This window comes from Chrysemys picta, chromosome 4, assembly GCF_011386835.1.
Source record: "Chrysemys picta bellii isolate R12L10 chromosome 4, ASM1138683v2, whole genome shotgun sequence".
NCBI classification, from domain to species: Eukaryota; Metazoa; Chordata; order Testudines; family Emydidae; genus Chrysemys; species Chrysemys picta.
Window position 1 is genome coordinate 134,580,395 of NC_088794.1, and position 18,901 is coordinate 134,599,295.

The 18,901-nt window shown below is 48.3% G+C and overlaps 1 protein-coding gene across 1 annotated transcript in view; it reads left to right on the plus strand.

Annotated features, from left to right (window-relative positions):
- Positions 1 to 15,704, plus strand: part of AMN (amnion associated transmembrane protein) — a 47,857-nt gene extending 32,153 nt beyond the window's left edge. The window contains exons 6-12 of the mRNA XM_005285924.4: positions 98 to 232; positions 481 to 589; positions 2,890 to 2,972; positions 6,823 to 6,994; positions 9,362 to 9,533; positions 13,063 to 13,180; positions 14,920 to 15,704. Of these exons, the coding sequence (XP_005285981.2) occupies positions 98 to 232; positions 481 to 589; positions 2,890 to 2,972; positions 6,823 to 6,994; positions 9,362 to 9,533; positions 13,063 to 13,180; positions 14,920 to 15,030 (900 nt within the window). The 3' untranslated portion in view covers positions 15,031 to 15,704. The remainder of the gene's footprint in view (positions 1 to 97; positions 233 to 480; positions 590 to 2,889; positions 2,973 to 6,822; positions 6,995 to 9,361; positions 9,534 to 13,062; positions 13,181 to 14,919) is intronic.
- The last annotated feature ends 3,197 nt before the right edge of the window (positions 15,705 to 18,901 follow it).

Sequence of the window (18,901 nt, forward strand, 5' to 3'; positions counted from 1 at the left end):
CACCTTTGAGGACAGGTAGGATCAGATCTCACACTCCATAGTCTCAGCTAGTAAGAAATGTTGATCTATTTTTTAATCTTTCTGGGTTGGGAAGTAGAAGTTCACCAGTGACGCGGCCTTAGCGTACATGCAGAGAAGCTCGGCCAAGCTGCAGTTCCACGGCAACGGGACCTTCCAGGTGACGAACGCCAGGTGTCCGGACAAATCGGGCTGTGAGTGTGGAAATGATGGGGTGAGTTTTTTCCACTGGAATTAAACAAACTGTTCTTTGGGATCTTTTAGCTCCGCTAAGTCACAACATCTGGGTGGGCTCTTCATGGCCTCAGGATGCAGACAGGAAGTCAAGGAACATCCCAGCACTATGCTCAGACAGGGCAGTGCAATCTCATTGGTGTTTGCAAAACTGAACAGAAAGGCAGAGCAGGTGCAGCTCTCCAGCCAGGGTGGATCAGAGGAACTTACCCTGGGTTTTCATTTAAGGAACATCGACAGATCTGCGCTGCCTTGCTCGGGGATTCTGGGACTCGGTGCCCAGCGCTTGTGTGCAAGGACCCCTTCCAGCCAGTCGGACACTGCTGTGAAATATGCGGTGAGTGCAGAATGGGGATTAATTCCTGTAAGCAGGTGTAGGCAGCATGCCTGGCCTTCTGGAAGAGCTTTCTTGTATCTATTTCCTCGGCACTAGGCCTTGAATGCCCTTCTGGAGTTGAATCCTGTGGTTGTCCTCTATACTTTGGGAATGCCAAGAATTGACTGACTGCTGTTTGACTGGTGCGGGGTCTGGTTGGTGGGAAGGTCGGAGGCTTGAGTTGGTATAAAAATAATTAAACATGCTGGTGACTCTGCAAGTATCGAGATTCAGGCTTAACAATTTAGGGCCTGATCCAAAGTCCAGTGAAATCAGTGGGAAAACTCCTGTTAACTCAGTGGACTCTAGATTCCCTTTGGCTGGACTTTTTGAAGTTGAGGAATAACCCATACTCCGCCTGCTGAGCCCTTCTGGTTTTTCTCTGAGGGGTTTTGATCATCCCTCCATATCAGCATGGTGACATCTAGGGAAAGGTCTTTTATATACTGTTCTAACAACTGCTTCTCCCCCAATAGTACAGTATTTTATACTGATGATATCCAAACAGGACAGCTTCCAATAGCACATCAGTTGTGGTCGAATTTGGTTCCTTTGAGGTTTAGACTGTCCAAATTCCTGCCAGAATTTAAACCATATGTGTTTCTTTGCTTGGTTCTGGTTAAGCCAGCACTTCATTGGCTCGAATAGCAAAGTATGATGAATAAATACAAAGGATTCATTGATTGAACAAATTCCTGAACTGTCCTGATTCTGCCTCCGACTTCCTCCTTGTTCCGGCTCTAGGGGCTACTCTACCTCCCTATGAAGTGAGATTAAAAGACACAGGAAAAGGATTTTAGAGTTAAAGCTCTGATCCCCATCCAGACTGAGCCCCTCAATGGAGCTTTGTATGGTGATCACTTTGCAGGAAGGGGACCCAAGCTCACAGGATTATTATAGGAAACAATGCTCAGTGCTTCCTTTAATGTCGTCCGATCTTAAATGCACAACACAAATATTAATTATTTGTCAAACAGCCTCTCTGTGGTTGGTAGCTATTTATTATTCCCATTTCAAAGATGGGGAAACTGAGACCCGGGGGCTGGCTTCAGAGGAAGGGGTTCAGCACCTCTGAAAATTAAGCTGCTTTTACATCTATGCCTAAAGGTTGGCCTTAGAGACTTGTCCGTGGAAGTCAATGTCAGGATTCTCTAGCAGTGGGTTCAAATCAACCCCATCACCTCTTCCCACCCCTGTACTATGCCTCAAATGCCTGTCTCTGGAGCCCGAGTTATGCAGAGCGCTGAGTTATATTTATGTCTCTGAATCGTTATCCTCCCTTTCTGGAGTCTATCTTGGATTGCAGCCTTTTGTCCCGGTCTGGTTTTTCTGAGCCCTGCCCCTGGTTTAGCCTGTCAGGGTGTCACAAGTCATCAAGATAGTTCAATCCATTCCTGTTAGTGCAGGCTGCTAAGACTGCATTCAGTGCTGGCATCAGGGATGTCACTAATGGAAAATACCCGAGGAAAATGCACTTTCTTGTTCCAATAAATGTCATCTTTATCACCTACGGTAAATTTCATTGAAAATGAAAATATACCCAACAGATTGGCAGAATTTCCTCTACATATGGGTGTTTGTCTGCTTATCTACCTGGAAGGTGAACGGGAATTTTTCATACACAGTCATCATGCCAAACTGATTAGGGCTCTAGCATATGGTTTTCAAACCTGTTCATACCAGCAGAGCTTTTGAAAGCAATTAATGGAACTTCATATTTCCAGAAACTTTTACTCCTGCTTTTCAAGAAAAATATTTAGCTCAACTAGTGTGGTGCCAATTGATTCGGTGAATTTAATTGTGCCCTTCCCTGGTGCTTTTTATCCAAGGAGCTCAAAGTACTTTACAAGCATTGATGGATACTCATCATTACCTCTCTAAGAACTAGGTAAGTGTCAGCAGTGGATGTGGCTTTCCCAGGAGTGTTCTGAAAAAAGCTCCACTGACGCTGGGTTTTTGAAACCTGTAAAAAGACCAGCAATAGAGGAGGTGTTTCCTTCTACAAGCTTTGTTCAGAAATCGCTAGCTGATAGAATTATCGTCCCCTTTGTGCGCTCTAGAATGAGACCAGATTACACAAATGGGACTGGAGAATTGTTTGTGAATCTTGTACTGATCCAGATCTTGGTAGACTCTGAAAACCACATTGATCCACGCTGCCAGCCCCACAATAGCCCACTTGCAATGAGAGGTGTGCTTGCAAATGCAAAATCAATGAACCTGTGTGTGCTCTTTCTTGTCTTTCTGCCTTTGAACTACAGGAGCCACTATTTCACTGGAATACACTCCTGGTTTCGACATTAGGCAGTATCAGAACAGAATTCTTCGCGCCTTCCTGAGCCTGGTATGCTAGTCTGTTTGGAAAGACTTATTTAATACATCATTCAGATAGAAGCCAGGAAACCCCACCAATAAGACACTCACCATTATCTTATAATATTAATAGACTGGTAGGTACATTATTCCAGGGATGTCAGGCTGCTTGCAGAGCCCTACCTGATACTCTTGTAACTTGGAAGTCAGGGTGGGGAACAGCTGTTTGTAGCCCTGGCTTCTGACCTCAAACAGGAACTCAGCTGCTGGTGCACACAGAGTTCAGCTAGTAGGAACTCTCTATTTACCATCTGGCCCATTAGGGTTTCCCTTATTTCCAGCTACATCCAACCTCCTACCCTGAGTATTTGATGCTAGGTGACCTAGGGCCAGTCACTTCCCTGCCCAATGCCTCAGTTTCCCCATTTTACAAAGGAGGTTAATGATACTGACCTCCTTTGTAAAGCTCTTTGTGATCTAGGGATGAAAAACACTAGGTAAGAGCTAGGTATTACTATTGAAACCAGTGATCTGGTTCTGCTCTCACACCAGTATGTCATTGGTGTGAATCCATTGGCGTGTTGAGTCCAGACTACCCCAAACTGTCTCGCTCTTCCAGTTAACAAGGCTACAGTCCCAGGACAGAACACAGAGTGCTGTTCAACACAGAGCCAGGCAGCACGAGCACCAGGAGCTCACACCTGCCTTGTTCGAGTTTTGACAGTCAGGGAAGCAAGTCCCAAAGGTGGGCTCCTTTGAATGAGGCTGCCCAGCCACTACCCACAGAGAGCAGAGGGCCAAGTAGGAGATGCCCCCAGGAGAGGTGGGGCAGGAGGTGGCCTGTGAAACAGTCAGCCCCGGACCATGCCAGGTTCCCGACTGCCCCTGAACTGAAGTGGGAGTTGTTCCTTTTTGTCATTCATTCCTACTATTGTTTTGGGACTAGGGATGTGAATTGAGGGGTATGGGGAGAGGAGAGGGAGTTGATTTCACCCCATTTCCTTCACTCATCCCTCCTGGCTGTGTGGTCTCCCAAAGAAGTTAGCAGAGTTGTAGAGTTTAAGGCCAGAAGGGACCGCCAGATTATCTAGTATGACTGCTTGTATGTCACAGGCCACCCCCACCATCCAGCACCTGGCCACTAAACCCAACACCCAGAATGAGTTAAAAGTTGAACAGCCCACAGGAGACTAGGCTATAATGTGTGACAGGGAGGGAGGGACCGAGGTGCACCAGTGCCCAAGGCCCCCTCCATGGCAGGAAAATGATTAAGTGAGATACACCCAGATCATCCTACCAAGTGAGCCACACCCCATGCTGTAGAGGAAGGCAAAAAATATCCAAAGTCGCTGCCAATCTGACCCGGGGGAAATTCCTTCCCAACCCCAGATATGGCGATCAGTTAGACCCGAGCATGGGAGCAAGCCCCTGCCAGCCAAGCCCCTGAGAGAAGCAATGTTTGGTGCCATCTCAAGGCACCAGCCCACCCCATCCAGTGTTCATCGTCAGCCATGTAGGGTGGCCAACTTTCTAATTGCACAAAACGAACACCCTTGCGCCGCCCCCTTCCCCAAGGCCCGTCTCTGATGCCCCGCCCCCTACTCACTCCAGCTCCCCTCCCTCTGTCACTCACTCCCCCCACCCTCACTCACTTTCACTGGGCTGGGGTAGAGGGAGGGGGTGCGGGGGGGGAGGGCTACAGCTGGTGGTGTGGGTTCCAGGATGGGGTCAGAAATGAGGAGTTCAGGGTGCTGGAGAGGGCTCTGGGCTGGGACAGGAGCTTGGAGTGCAGGAGAGGGTGCAGGCTCCAGCTGGGCGTGTGGGCTCTGGGATGGTGCCGGGGATGAGAGGTTTAGGGTGCGGGAGGGGGTTCCGGGCTGGGGTTGAGGGGTTTGGGGTGTGGGAGGGGGCTCAGGGCTGGGGTAGGGGGTTGGGGTGCGGATGAGGGTGTAGGATCTGGGAGGGAGTTAGGGTGTGGGAGCGGGTTGGGTTGTGGGGTCTGGGAGGGAGTTAGGGTGCAGGAGGGGGTTCTGACCTGGGGCAGGGGGCTCGGGGTGCAGGCTCCTGCCGGGCTGCAGGTAGCTCCTGGTTGGCAGCACAGCAGGGCTAAGGCAGGCTCCCTGCCTGCCCTGGCTCCGCGCTGCTCCTGAAAGTAGCCAGTATGTCCAGCCCCTAGGCAGAGGGGCCAGGAGGCTTTGCATGGTGTGTGCTGCCTGTCACCACAGGCACCACCCCCACAGCTCCCATTGGCCGTGGTTCCCAACCAATCGGAGCTGTGGAGCCAGCGCTGGGGCGGGGGCAGCAGGCAGAGCTTCCCTGATTGCCCTTGCCCCCAGGGGCTGCAGGGACATGCCAGCCGCTTCCGGGGAGCTGCGCAGAGCCAGGGCAGGCAGGGTGCTGACCTGCGCCACCAGGTTCACTTTTCGACCGGGCGTTCCATTAAAAAACCAGACGCCTGGCAACCCTACAGACATGGCCATCACAGATGCTTCAGCGGAAGGAGATTTAAAAAAAACCCACCAACCCAGAGTACTGGGGCGGGGGGGGAGGGCATAATCCCTTTCTGACCCCTGCAGGTAGCCGTCTGAAACGCTGAGGTGTGCACTTGAGGCTTCAGCTCTTCTCTAAGTCCCGGGTGGGGGTGAGGGTGGGGGACTGGCTAGTGAGTGACGTGGGGCACTCTCTCTTCCCAAGGGATGTCAGCGCTGCAGCAGCAGGCAGAACCCACGCTGGGTGGGTTTACAGGGCCAGATTCACAGCCATGCAGGGGCCCAGCACAGAGCGGCTTTCATCCTGGTGAAGCAGGGCAGGTGGGGATGTAGGAGACTCCTCAAGGAGCATGCGGTTGGCATATTAGTTCCTACCCTATCCCACCACTGAGGGCATGGCCAGAGCAAAAGGTGCCTGAACAAGAAGGTGGTGCAGCTGGCCAATCCCTGCCTGCCAGAACGGGTCCTAGGGACTGTGGGCACCTGGGCCTAAACCAGAGCAGTTTTCAGGCTGCTCTAACTTATGCTGGGGACTAGTTTGGTCCCTGGCAGCCATGGAATCTGGAGGCACAAAGGTGGCTGACCAGAGAACCTGACCCGAAGTGTTCTACATATCCATTCGCAACACTGCAGGAGAAAGCAGAGCTGGGGGTCCCATGCTGCGCGACAGGCAAACTCGCTCAGGTGCCATGCAGAACACCTGGCTCCACCCCTCCACGCTGCGTTCTCACGCCCAACTGGCCAGTCGAGGATGCCAGTACTTGGGTCACTGCAGCAGCCCCGCCCCATGCTCTTGAGCTTAGTGCCCTGTGCAGCCACTGGGAGGACATGGCTTCAGAGATCCCACAATGGATCCCAGGGGCCAAATTTTGCTCTGGGACAGGTTGTGCTTCCGGAGTAACTTCACAGGAGTTACTCTGGATTTACCCTGCTATAATCAAGATCAGAATATAGCCCCATGTAGCAATAGATGCGAGTCTGGGTCTTCCCTCCTTACTGTGTACATTCTAATACGTTGTTTAATGGGTGTGTTACATTCACTGCCCCATTATACAGGGGCCAAATGACACTGTCACTAGAGCCTAGGAGCCCTGAGCCAGCTCCAAAGGGAGCAGTATTCCTACAGGCGTAACCTACCCTGAGTATTTTGAAGTAACATGGGGCCCCAGTGTCTGTTGTTTACAGCCCTGCATGGAAAGAAGACATAAATGTGTCATTGTGAAAACACAGCAGTGATGTGATTCACAGCAACACTAGCTCTTGATGATATTTATATTAAGATTTATAGCTAGCGCTTATTTTACTGTCCATCACGGCTCCAGATGGAGACATACCCTATAATCTCTGCCTGCTGACCTAGTGTGTTTTATGTGTCTTGCTTTCTTTGAAAAGCCCAAATACGCAGGTGTTCAGATGGCTATATCCAAGGTGCGTAAACCTCAGACTTCACGGAACTCCATTCCAGTCATCCAGATTGTGCTCATGGATGATAAGACGGGGTCACAGACGGGGACTAATGCTGAACAGTTGGCTGAGGACATCATGCGTGACATAGCAGAGCACGGTAACTGTTCCCATTCACCTATGGAAGATTCTTTTTCATTCACCAATGATGCTTTCTAGGAGGTTAATAGGAATCACAGAAAATCAAGTGGCAGTTCATTTAACAACGTATCTATTGAAAACTCCTGGTTGCTTGTACATAGTACTTTGATCATGTCTACCATCTGAGGACCATAGCGACGTTGCTCCAGTAGTGTAGCTATGCCAGCATAACCCTGTAGTATAGACGCAGCCTACAGTGATGGAAGGGGGTTTCCGTCGCCATAGGAACTTCACCTCCCCAACCAATGGTAGCTGCATTGACAGAATCATTCTTCTGTCAGCCTAGCTGCATCTACACCAGCGGAGAGGTCAGCATAGCTACAGTGCTCTGCGGTCTGGATTTTTCATACCCCGGAGCACCGTAGTCATGCCAACGTACATTTTAAGTGTAGATCAGCACATTTCGGCTTCTAAGCATTTTACAGTCCCTCTGAATTAATCAGTGTTAGTCCAGCACAACTCTTGCAAACCTATCCTCCCCCACTCCCTAAGGACTTGGCTACACACAAGTTCAATGTTTACTGGTGCAGCTTTGTATGTGGACACTTAAAACTGATTATATCAGTTTAGTTTGTGCTTGTGAATGTACATCAGTGTCCACATATAGAGTTGTACCAGTTTAACTAAATGAGTATAAAATCATAGCTTTCGTCATCTTTAGTCTTGTCTACACACAAAAGTTGTATCAGTTTAGTGGTAGAGTTAAAGTAATGAAACCCCCAGTCTGGATGCAATTATATTGGTATAAAGGGGCTTATACTTGTGCAGCTTATCCCCATATGGGAAGAAGACTAAAGTTATACCGGTATAAGGCATCTTTACACCAGTATAACTATGTCCATCCTAGGGGCTATACAGGTATAATTATTTTGGTAAACAATCCCTTCCCTAACCAAAATAGTTATGCCAATACCAAAGCTGTCCATGGACCAGCCTTTTGGTGTAGGCCAGGCTTACGTTTGCAGGAAGAAAGAAACTGCCACTTGAATGTTATCTATCGGATGCCTCTTTTTTCTGTCCTGGCGTGGAAAGGAAAGGAATTGGTTGTCTGAACTTAGGGACTCCACCATTTTCCATACAACCTGTTCATTCTTGTCTCCACCTCAGAAAAGAGGAACAAGCAAAAGGAACAGAGTTTTCACATAAAATTTTTCACTTTTGCAAAATGCATTTTCCATATGTGGGCTCCTGATATTCCCCCAAGAACAGAACTGTTGATTGGCCAGACTAGTGAATTCATTGAACCTTTTCACTGATTCCATAAAAGGGATCATAGTATTTGCTTGGTTCACTTTTTCTGGAGGGTAGCTCTGACCCAAACATTCCTGCACAGAATACGAGACTCACGTGCTAGAGCTGTGCAGAACATTCAAATAAAACCGGGACTCTCAGCCAGGGTCACGAGCCTGGAACTTGTGCAAGACACTTGAGTGACCATCATTTGATTTATGATAGCTCCAAATCAGTCCCCCAGAGCTGAGTTCCCTCTGAAATGTGTCACGTTTTTGATGTAGAGCCTGATTCAAATAGTGTGACTCAAGCCCATCGCTAGTGGGAACCATGGCCAACATTAGGAGCCTAAAGTTAGATGCTTAAATCCACATTTAGGGCTTGTCTGCACTGCAAATGTTTTGCCAGCATTGCTATACCAATATAGCTAACCCAGCAGAGCTCCCTAGTGGAGATGCAGTGTAAGATGACAGAAGGAATCTGCCAGTACAGCTAAAACACCTCCCTGAATGACATGAGCTAAGCTGAGGGAAGCATTCTTCTATCAGTATAGTTGTGTCTACACCAGGGATTTTTTCTGGCATACCAATGTTGTCTAGGGGGCGTGAGTTTTTTCAGAGCTATGCTGGCAAAACTTTATAGTGGACAGCCTCTAATGCATAAGTAAATGACTTGATTTGCAAAGGGGCCGAATACCTTGAAGTCAGTGAGAGCTGTTGGCTGTTCAGCACTTTGGAAAATCTTGGCCCCTGTGACAGGTGAAGGTTTTGACCAAGTCTCACTTGGATTGATTTGTTAACCTGAATTGCCAAGTAAGTGACTCTTGCGTGCGTGAGAACCCGTGCGAACCAGAACTGAAGGGCTGCATCTCACAAACCCCTGTAAACTGAAACCACTGACTGCACACAGCCCCACTACCTGCTATTTAGCCAGGCCCATGTTTGGGGAAATGCTAACGCCACGGTGAGTAGCAGAGACTATTTTTCTAGGCACCCTGCTTTTTATGTTCATACAGGGATTGCAGGTGAGTGGGAAAGGAGGGGGAGGTTTGTATTGTATAACCCTGTACTGAAAAATCCTCTTTCCTACTTTGCAGGTGACTCCTTTGGCATTGTGACAGGTACAGTGCAAGTAGCCACTGGCAGTAATTCTAGTGGACAAGAAGGCACCAATGCTGATGGCACCATTGCTGGGACGGTTATTGGTCTACTACTTGGGCTGCTGTTGCTTGGCATAATGCTGTTTCTCCATAGGAAGGGGATGATAAGGTAGGGACGGGGGCATTCACACCCCTTAGATTGATAACCACCAAAGAGTCTTGTTTAACAGCTGGGACAAAGAATCCAGGGATTGGCCCAGACCCTACCCACCATTAAAGCAACTTTATGCTGCTCCACCAGTGTCAAGCTGCGCTAACACTGGCAGAACTGGCCTCCCAAATATCCTCGCATCATGGGGAGGTCCTCAGGTGACAAAGAACTGCCAGAGCAGCTTCTATGCCATGCCCCATCCCTGCAGCAAGGGAAAGGTCGTGGCTGGGCATCCTGGCATTGCAACAATCCTTGGCTGCGTGTGTTGTTGGTAGCTGGAGTAAATGAGGGCAGCCTTGAGGCTGCTCTGACTTGCACCCAGGGACTGGTAGGTGCACAGTGGCCCCAGGGTCAGGGAAGTTCTTTGGTTCATTAGTGCCCCCTCCAGCTGCAGCCCACGAGCCCATAGCTGTTGCGCTGTTCTCCGGTTTGAGTTCAATGTGGTTCAATTTTGTAGCTTAATGGAAATTCCCTGTTGCTCCTGTCGCTTTGCAGCCCCGCATCTGCATGCAGAAATGACATTGCCTGGTGGAGTCATTTGGCAATATTAATGCATCAAAACAATTCTAAACACTTGTTCTGCAACTTTGTGTCCCTGAGAGCAAATTGCACAATGGAGAGAGCCCGCAGCAGCCCGTTGGACCTTACTGCTTTATTTATTAATCGTCACGCAGCTAGCACTGCCTGTTTACTCAGTTGTCAAAAATGGAGACTAGGCCAGGGCAGGGCTCGGCCTCGCATTCCTTCTGCACCCCAAATTCCCACGGAGGCCAACGGAACCTAGGCCTAAGTACAGTCTACAGGTCGGGGCCCTCACTTCTTTTGGGGGGGCTGTAGATCTGCGGCCTGTTGCAGTATCTTGGGGCTTATCTGACTGTTCCATTGGCCAGCACTTAATTTAAATCACTCATGTTTTATTAGAGGTTTCAGATTGCTTGCAAAACAAGTGGAGTCAAGCAGTAAAGATTACATCTCTGAAATGTTAACTGTGTGTGTGTGCACGCGCGCCTGTGTGTGCACTGGAAGGATGTATAGCTATCAGGGCATAGCTGTACTGGGAGGTGGCTGGATCGGATGCATTTGACACAATAGGTGAGATGAGAAGAAGGAAAAAAGGGGGAATTTGGAGGAAAAGGGGAGAAAAGTGGGGGTGGCGGGGGAAGGGCCCATCCCAAGATTTCAGCATAATCAGATGGGCCTTATGAGCCCATTCTGCAGGTGTTTGTCCCACAGGTCACCTTACCAGAGCGAAGGACCACAAAACAGCCTGGTCTCTGCTTAAAAAGCTTTACCAGCCCCCAGCTAAAACCTCTCCAGCGCATTATCCACGATCTACAACCTATCCTGGAAAATGATCCCTCACTCTCACAGACCTTGGGAGGCAGGCCAGTCCTCGCTTACAGACAACCCCCCAACCTGAAGCAAATACTCACCAGCAACTACACACCACACCACAGAAACACCAACCCAGGAACCAATCCCTGTAGCAAACCTCATTGCCTACTCTGTCCCCATATCTACTCTGGCGACACCATCAGAGGACCCAACCACATCGGCCACACCATCAAGGGTTCATTCACCTGCACATCCACTAATGTTATATATGCCCTCATGTGCCAGCAATGCCCCTCTGCCATGTACATTGGCCAAACCGGACAGTCCCTCCGCAAAAGAATAAATGGCCACAAATTGGACATCAGGAATGGTAACATACATAAGCCAGTAAGTGAACACTTCAGTCTCCCTGGTCATTCTATTACAGATTTAAAAGTCACTGTCATTGAACAAAAAAACTTCCGAAACAGACTTCAAAGAGAAACAGCAGAACTAAAATTGATTTGCAAATTTAACACCATTAATCTGGGTTTGAATAGGGACTGGGAGTGGCTGGCTCATTACAGAAGCAGCTTTTCCTCTCCTGGAATTAACACCTCCTCATCTCTTATTGGGAGTGGACCACATCCACCCTGATTGAATTGGCCCTGTCAACACTGGTTCTCCACTTGCGAAGTAACTCCCTGCTCTCCATGTGTCTGTATATAATGCCTGCATCTGTAACTTTCACTCTATGCATCCGAAGAAGTGAGGTTTTTACCCATGAAAGCTTATGCCCAAATAAATCTGTTAGTCTTTAAGCTGCCACCAGACTCCTTGTTGTTTTACCAGCAGAGCCATGTAAGGGGTGTGATTTGTAGTTATGCTGATAAAAGCCCCAGTGTAGACACTATAACTTGGGCCAGGTCTACACTACAGACTCCTGGCAGCCTTGCTCTCTGGGCCAGGGGGTGAAGAGGTGTGATTTTTGACCAACATAGCTGTGCCAGCAAAAGGCCATAATATAGACACCGCTATGTTGGCAAAACTAGCTTGTTTTACTCCTGGGGGGTGGTCTTACTTCACCGGTACAACATGCAGCTTTGCTAGCATACCAGCTTCCTCACTAGGCATGCTTTGCTGGTATAGCATACCAGGATTCCTATACCTGACCACGGAAATAACACGAGTCCAGGAAAGTACTCCTAAGTGCAGACATAGCCTTGCCGAATTGGAATAAGCGATACCAGTATAGCTGCTTCCGCACTAGGGAGATGGTGTTGCTCTAACTACGATGGCAGAGTTAAAGCGACAAAACTGTTACATGTAGACAAGGCCAGATGTTCCAGATGAAATCCCAATTCCAGGCTGCTGTTGCATACCAAAGAGCTCTGTCACAGCTGGCTGGCTCCAGCAGGGTACGAATCCAAGGCAGGCTGCTTCTGCTTTTGCCAATGTATTAGTGTTGCATTTTTCAACACTAACATGCAGTTCTCAGGCATCATTTGTTTTTCTTGCCTCTCAACAAGCACAGAGATGATTAGCGTTTCCTAGCAATAAATAGCAGATTTCTTTCAGTTCTAAATAAATCTCCAACCCCCATAATTGTTACCAGATTATTCATTCCCCAGTGACGTTGGTTTGGAAGCTGGGCAGTTGTTTGGCCTGCGTGCTCGCTGCTTTGGGAGGAAAGTTTATGAAACAATCAAAGACGGGTGGAACCCAAGCCCAAAGCCTTTGGCTTGGCTCTCACTGCCCAGCTGCAGGCTCGGAATCCCAGCGCAGGCACAAATACTGTTTCAGCACTTGCATCACTGCTGCTGGACACCAGTTTTTTTTCTATAATGGAGGGTGCTCTAGAAAAGGGGAAACGATAGGGCCAGCCAGGAGGTGTGAGAGCTTCAGAGCACACTGAAGCTCTAAAGCAGAGGATGCCAATCATCCTAAATGCTACTGAAACAGTCCTTCTTCAGAGTGCCCAGGTTTTAAAACTGAAAACTACAGTCTGAAGAACAATCAATGTCCCTTTTTCAAGAGGACCTGACACTTACCTGAAATATTCCCCCGTCTGTATCATGAAGAAAATCCATCTCACTAGGGGAGACTAGCTTGACAGTTGCCTTCAGCATTGGATGGGTGCACATTTGGGAACCTAAAATGTCTTTCCTCTCAGATTACCATCCGTACACTTGGCAGGCCTGCGGAACAGAAAGGAGGACCAGGATGTTGTGGCAGGACCAAGTGACAAAGGGTTTGACAATCCTATATTTGACATGCCGACCAACAGCGCTGTAAGTGACCTCACTTTCTCTCTTTCCACAAGTGGCTCAACGTGTAACCCTGGAAGTCCTTTGCCTGTGGAATTGCCATTGCAGGCAATAGGCTGGTGGGGTGGTTGGGTACTGGCTGGAATGTCTGACCTCGGTGGTGTCTGCTAGATGGAATGCCGAGTCTATGGGGCTGTGCAGACCACAGCAGGGATACGTCCTATGTACTTAGTGGAGATTCCTCTTTAGCTCCAGTGGAAGAGCTGTGTGCTCTTGGAGTGAGTGGAAGATCTTGGGCTCTACCTCGATGCTGCAGACGTGATGTACAGCTGGTGACTGTGTTGGCCATTGTTTGTGGCCAGAGGCTTTTTACAATGTGGGTCTCTAGAAGCTCTCCAGTTTTACACATCCATCACGGCTGAGGCTTTCAAAGGAGTGGTAGGTGAGGTCTATGTCCCGAGTGCATTGCAAGCTGCTCGGGTGTGTGGAACATTTGAGGAAGGCCAGTCCTCTGAGGTAGCAGCTGCAGCTAGGTGCCAGAGCACTACGTACAAAATGTAGCAGAGGCGTTTCATTTTCTGGATACGTTACTGGCAAAAATGAGCTGTGCTGTTCCTGAATCCATAGTGCCTTAGACTGACATGTTTCTTCCACACCCTCCCCACACGCCTCCCCTTCATAGCTCTGTAACTAAAGAACCAAATCACCCCATCTAATATAACCAGGGTGTGACAAGAGTCAGCAGCAGCAGAAGAGGATTGCTCTGGGAGGAAGGACACTTGCCCCAGAAAGAGCCATGAATTAACCAGTGTGTGGAATTTGCTGTCACGAGGGATCGGTAGGGTGACCATACGTCCCAGTTTGGCCAGGACAGTCCCTTTGTTAAGCCTGGTCCCGGCCATCCTGACTTTCTTGGTAGAAGTGGATGTTTGTCCTATGTGTTCTTGCCAACTTGATCAGCAAATGGGACAAATGCCCACTTTTGTCAAAAAAAAGTGGGGGTGTGGAGGAATACATGGCAGGGGATGAGTGGCGATGCCAGCCCCACACAGGGGCGACGCCAGCCCCAGCCTTGGGGGGGGGGGGAGGGAACAGACCGGGCTCAGGCAGCGATGCCAGCCCCAGCCTCACACAGGGGGCAGGCCGGGCTCAGGTAGCGATACCAGCCCCAGCCCCGCACGGGGTGTGGAAGGGGAGGACAGGGCTCAGGCCAGCCCTGCGTGGGGAGGGAGGCTTGGGCAAGCCGCACACAGGGTGGGGCCCTCAGATGAGCAGCTCAGGACAGCCCGGGTGTGTGTGGGGGCCTCAGGCTAGCCCCATGTGGTGTCCCATTTTCCCTTTGGGAAATATGGTCACCCTAGGGATTGGCTAAAAGCTTCGCGGGTTCCACGGAAGGTTTTTCCTTTCTCTGAATGAGAACATCCACCATTACATTAGATGGGGTCACTTTGTTTTGTAGTTATAGAGATAGGAAGCCTCATCCTTCATCGATGGGCTAAGGAGGAACATCCTCTGTGGGCAGCTCAGGCCATAATGGTCAACTGAGGGGTTTCTGCTGCTGGTCACTGCTGGAAACAAGATACTGAGCTAGACGGCTGGCTGGTCTGAGCCAGCCTGGCCATTGGCATGTGAAATATGCAGCTTGCTGAACTGTAGGGCACAGTTCCACAATGTCACATCAGATTTGCTTCATTTTACAAGCGTCTGAGCGCCGCTTTTTTTTTCACTCCGCTCCTTAAACATTTTCTCTCTCTGTGTTGTAGGAGTCACATGGTGCATGCTCCAGAGAGGAGGCCCGGAAGGAGATGGCTAGTAAAGACAGTGGGATTTATTTTGTTAACCCTTTATATAATGAAACTGAACTCATTGCTTAATAGCAAAGTCCTGAGCGGTCCTAGCCAAATGTGAGGTTGGAATATCATTTCATTCAGGCTAATATTTTACCCAGTGTACAGCAACAGTTATCCCAGGATAACCCTCTATGGGCACACTTTTATTTTGCAATAAGAGTGGCTTTTATTTGGTTAATCTAAACCTCTTCCCAAGTGTTATAAGTTAAAGCAGAAAAAGCCACTCTTATATCGGAAAAAGTATGTCCACATGCAGGGATTATACACCGGTATACTATATCTGTTAAATTCCCACCTTAGCTTATACCAAAAAACCTTTACCATGTAGACAAGGTCTAAATAAAATCCCCCTTTATCATCATTGGTGTATGAGTTCTTCAGTTCCTGTCCTAAACTGTTATTTTGTGTTGCTTCTAGAGCTGCCCCAAAGATGGCTGCATTTCAGTGGTGGGTGAAGTAGGGTGACCAGACAGCAAATGTGAAAAATCAGGACAGGAGGTGGGGGGTGATAGGAGCCTATATAAGAAAAAGACCCCAAAATCGGGACTATCCGTATAAAATCGGGACATCTGGTCACCCTAGGGTGAAGTGATATAATTTGCATATCAATTTTCCTTGTCAATGACAGGAGCTGTTTTCATTCATTTGTTAGCTGAAGTTCCCAATGCCTTAATAGAATAAACAGTGTTCATACAGTTCATGCCATTTGTGTGCAGTAGTTGTTTTTTTCTCCCTTTAAAGATATTCAATTAAATAACAATACTTTATCCCCATTTATCCAAGGGGAAGCTGAGGCATAGAGAGATCAATTGCTTGATCCCTACAAGATGCTGAGCTCTATGGCCTAGATCCAGCCCTTTTCACCTGAATTCAGCCAGTGCTTTGTGTGTGTGGAGAGAAACAGGCCTGACAGCAAAATATTTCAGAGTTCTTTTTTGTTTCTCTGATGGTTTTTATCATTGAGAATATCTGAATGCAGATTCCCCAGCCCATCTCACAAGTATTTATCTTCCTCTGTCTTTTATTGAAATGGCTGCACTGTCAGATATCTCCTGCCATCCCATTCAAGTTTGACATTTGTTATGAGAACTTCATAGAGCCACCTTGGAATTTTTCATGTTGCTTCCTGAGGTCAGAGAGCAAATATTTTAGCAGGAAAACAAAAGAGGGGACCCATCATTTTTTACATCCCTGACATTCCAATGTGCCGCCTTATGATGTCCACACTAGTTCCATTGAGAAGTCCAGCATGAGATGTTTTAAATGGCTTTATTTTCTGCATCAGAGGCAAGGTGGGTGAGGGACTATCTTTTACTGGACCAACTTCTGCTGGTGAGAGAGACAAGCTTTCGAGCAACACAGAGCTCTTCTTCAGGTCTGGGAAAAGTATTGAGAGTGTCACAGCTACATACAAGATCAAACAGCTGTTTTACCATAGCTAGCACATATTCTAAGGAACCTTTATGCTAAACTATCTGTTTCATCTTGTGTTTAGCTGTGGCACTCTGAGTACCTTTCCCAGTCCTGAAGAAGCAGGTCTCATTCACCAACAGAAGTTGGTCCAATAAAAGATATTACCTCACCCACCTTGTCACTCTAATATCCTGGGAACAACACAGTGGCACCAATATTACTTTCTGCATGACATTCTGGGGACTAGTTAAGTGCTAAATTAAGAGTGGGACTAAGAGGTGCAACCTTTCCACAGCTCCTTAGGACATGGCATCAGGAACAGTATTGAAAGTATGTAGCCTTATTGATTTTAAGGCCAGAAGGGATCATTATGATCATCTAGTCTAACCTCCTGCATAACACAGGCCGGAGAACTTTCAGTATGGACGTTTACTTATTTATCACTGGATTTTTATAGCTGGTATCTCTCAACTACCCTACGCAGCCCAAAAATTCATGCAGCAATCCTCCTCACATGTTGGGAATTCATTATAGAATAACTTATCAATGGGCAGATCTTGGATTCTGAATGTATGGAGATGCGTGAAAATGTATGCAAATTTGCAATCTCCTGGGTTGTCAATAGGGCTGGTTGGCAGGTACTGTAGGGAAGTAGCTCTGTTTAGTTTATTATTTTTTGTTTCAGTCTTTAGATGGCCCAAGCCTTTTTCAGAGGCTTTGGAACTTGGTTTTGTGTCTATCACAGGTTCTGACAAAATGTGACAGCTCATAGATAGTGTTTACAGACATTACATGTCTGTCTGAGTAGCTCCAGTGGGTCATTATCCTGGAGACAAAGTTTCCTTTGCAGACAGATTAAATACATTTTACAGGGGGTCCCAAACATTTCCCGGTGCTGATTGGTTTACTTGCCTAACCACTGGCATGAATGGGGAAGAAAAATGGATTCAAACGTCAACATCCAAAAGGCAAAAGTTTTGCAACAGCCAATTGATTCTGTTGCGGTTTTGGTAGTGAGGTTGGGCAAAGACCTTATGGAGCAGACATTTGACTAATTTGTCATTCTGGGCTACCAGCCCCAGCTGTTCGTGAACAAGAGATGCCTGAATGGACCAGGGACCAGAAACGAGGCGAGGGCCTCAAATAACAGCCCTCTCCAACGCACAGCATCTCTCCTGGTCCAAATGGAAGGCAGGCCCTGAGCAGTCAGATTCAAGAGTAGAAGCCAGACAGCACAGCTAAGAAAATGGAAGTCAAAGATGGGAAGCTAATATATACTACCACCAAACTCCTTTTCCCTCATGGAGCCTCCCCTGGCGCCACTGATAGCAAAGGCAGCAGCAGCATGGGAGCGGGACTCAGTAGCATCATGGGGCTGGAGGGGGAAAAGTAGGAGGGAGGTTTGAGGCCAAGGGATGAATTATGCCAGGGGCTTCTACAATTCCCTTATTATTTGTATTACGGTAGCACCAAGAGGCCTTTACCAAGACCACAATCCCATCGTGCTAGGTGCTGTATAAATCTATGATAAGAGCCCCTGCCCTGCAATGGATACAATCGGAATAGACAGAAAGGTGAGGAATGGAGTATTATGAGCCCTATTCTGCAGGGACAGAGAGATGACAAAGGAAGCCTGGAGCAGAGCTTGTGAACTGAACTCAGAGCCTCAGATTTCTAGTCTACTGCCTCACACCACAGCTCCTCCTTTCTGTAGCCCCCCAGGGGTTTCACCTCTCGGGCCCCACTACCTTGAAGGCTCTTTTAAGTGCCAAGCCCTGTCCCAACGTGTGTGCTGGGCCCAGGGATTGTTGTTGCCTTCAAAGCTGCCTTGCCTCACATTGTGAGGATTGGTTAATGTTGGAATAACACACTGTAAAAATGCAAAGCTTCTATAAGTGCTTCATTATGTTATTACCTGTTGTGTCCTCTGTCAGAGACCACTTCCTGCTAGGACCAGGGGCAATCAAGCATATACTTCAACACAACAGCCAACACCCTACCTGGCAGTTCTTGAGACGGGGGCATGTATCTGCCATGAACTGGGTGATGACCACCGGCGCCGTTTCATAACCGATACCCACCAGCCCTTATGTGGTAGCAGCTTCAGCTCACTCTTGGGACCGGCTAGGTTTGTACCCACAAACTAGAAGGGGAAGACTCCATATCCCATTCCCCAGCCACCAATGAGCTCCTATTTGTCCCTATAGGGTATGTCTACACTTCAATTAAAACCCCCTGGCTGGCTTGTGCCAGCTGACTTGGGCTTGGGCTAAGGGGCTATTTAATTGTGGTGTAGACATTCGGGCAGGAGCTGCAGCCCAAGCTCAGAGACCCTCCCAACTTGCAGGGTCCTAGAGCCCGGGCTCCAGCCTGAGCATGAATGTCTACACTGCAGTTAAACAGACCCTTATCCTGAGCCCTAGTGAGCTGGCATGGGCCAACTGCAGGTGTCTGATTGCAATGTAGACACACCCTGAAAGAC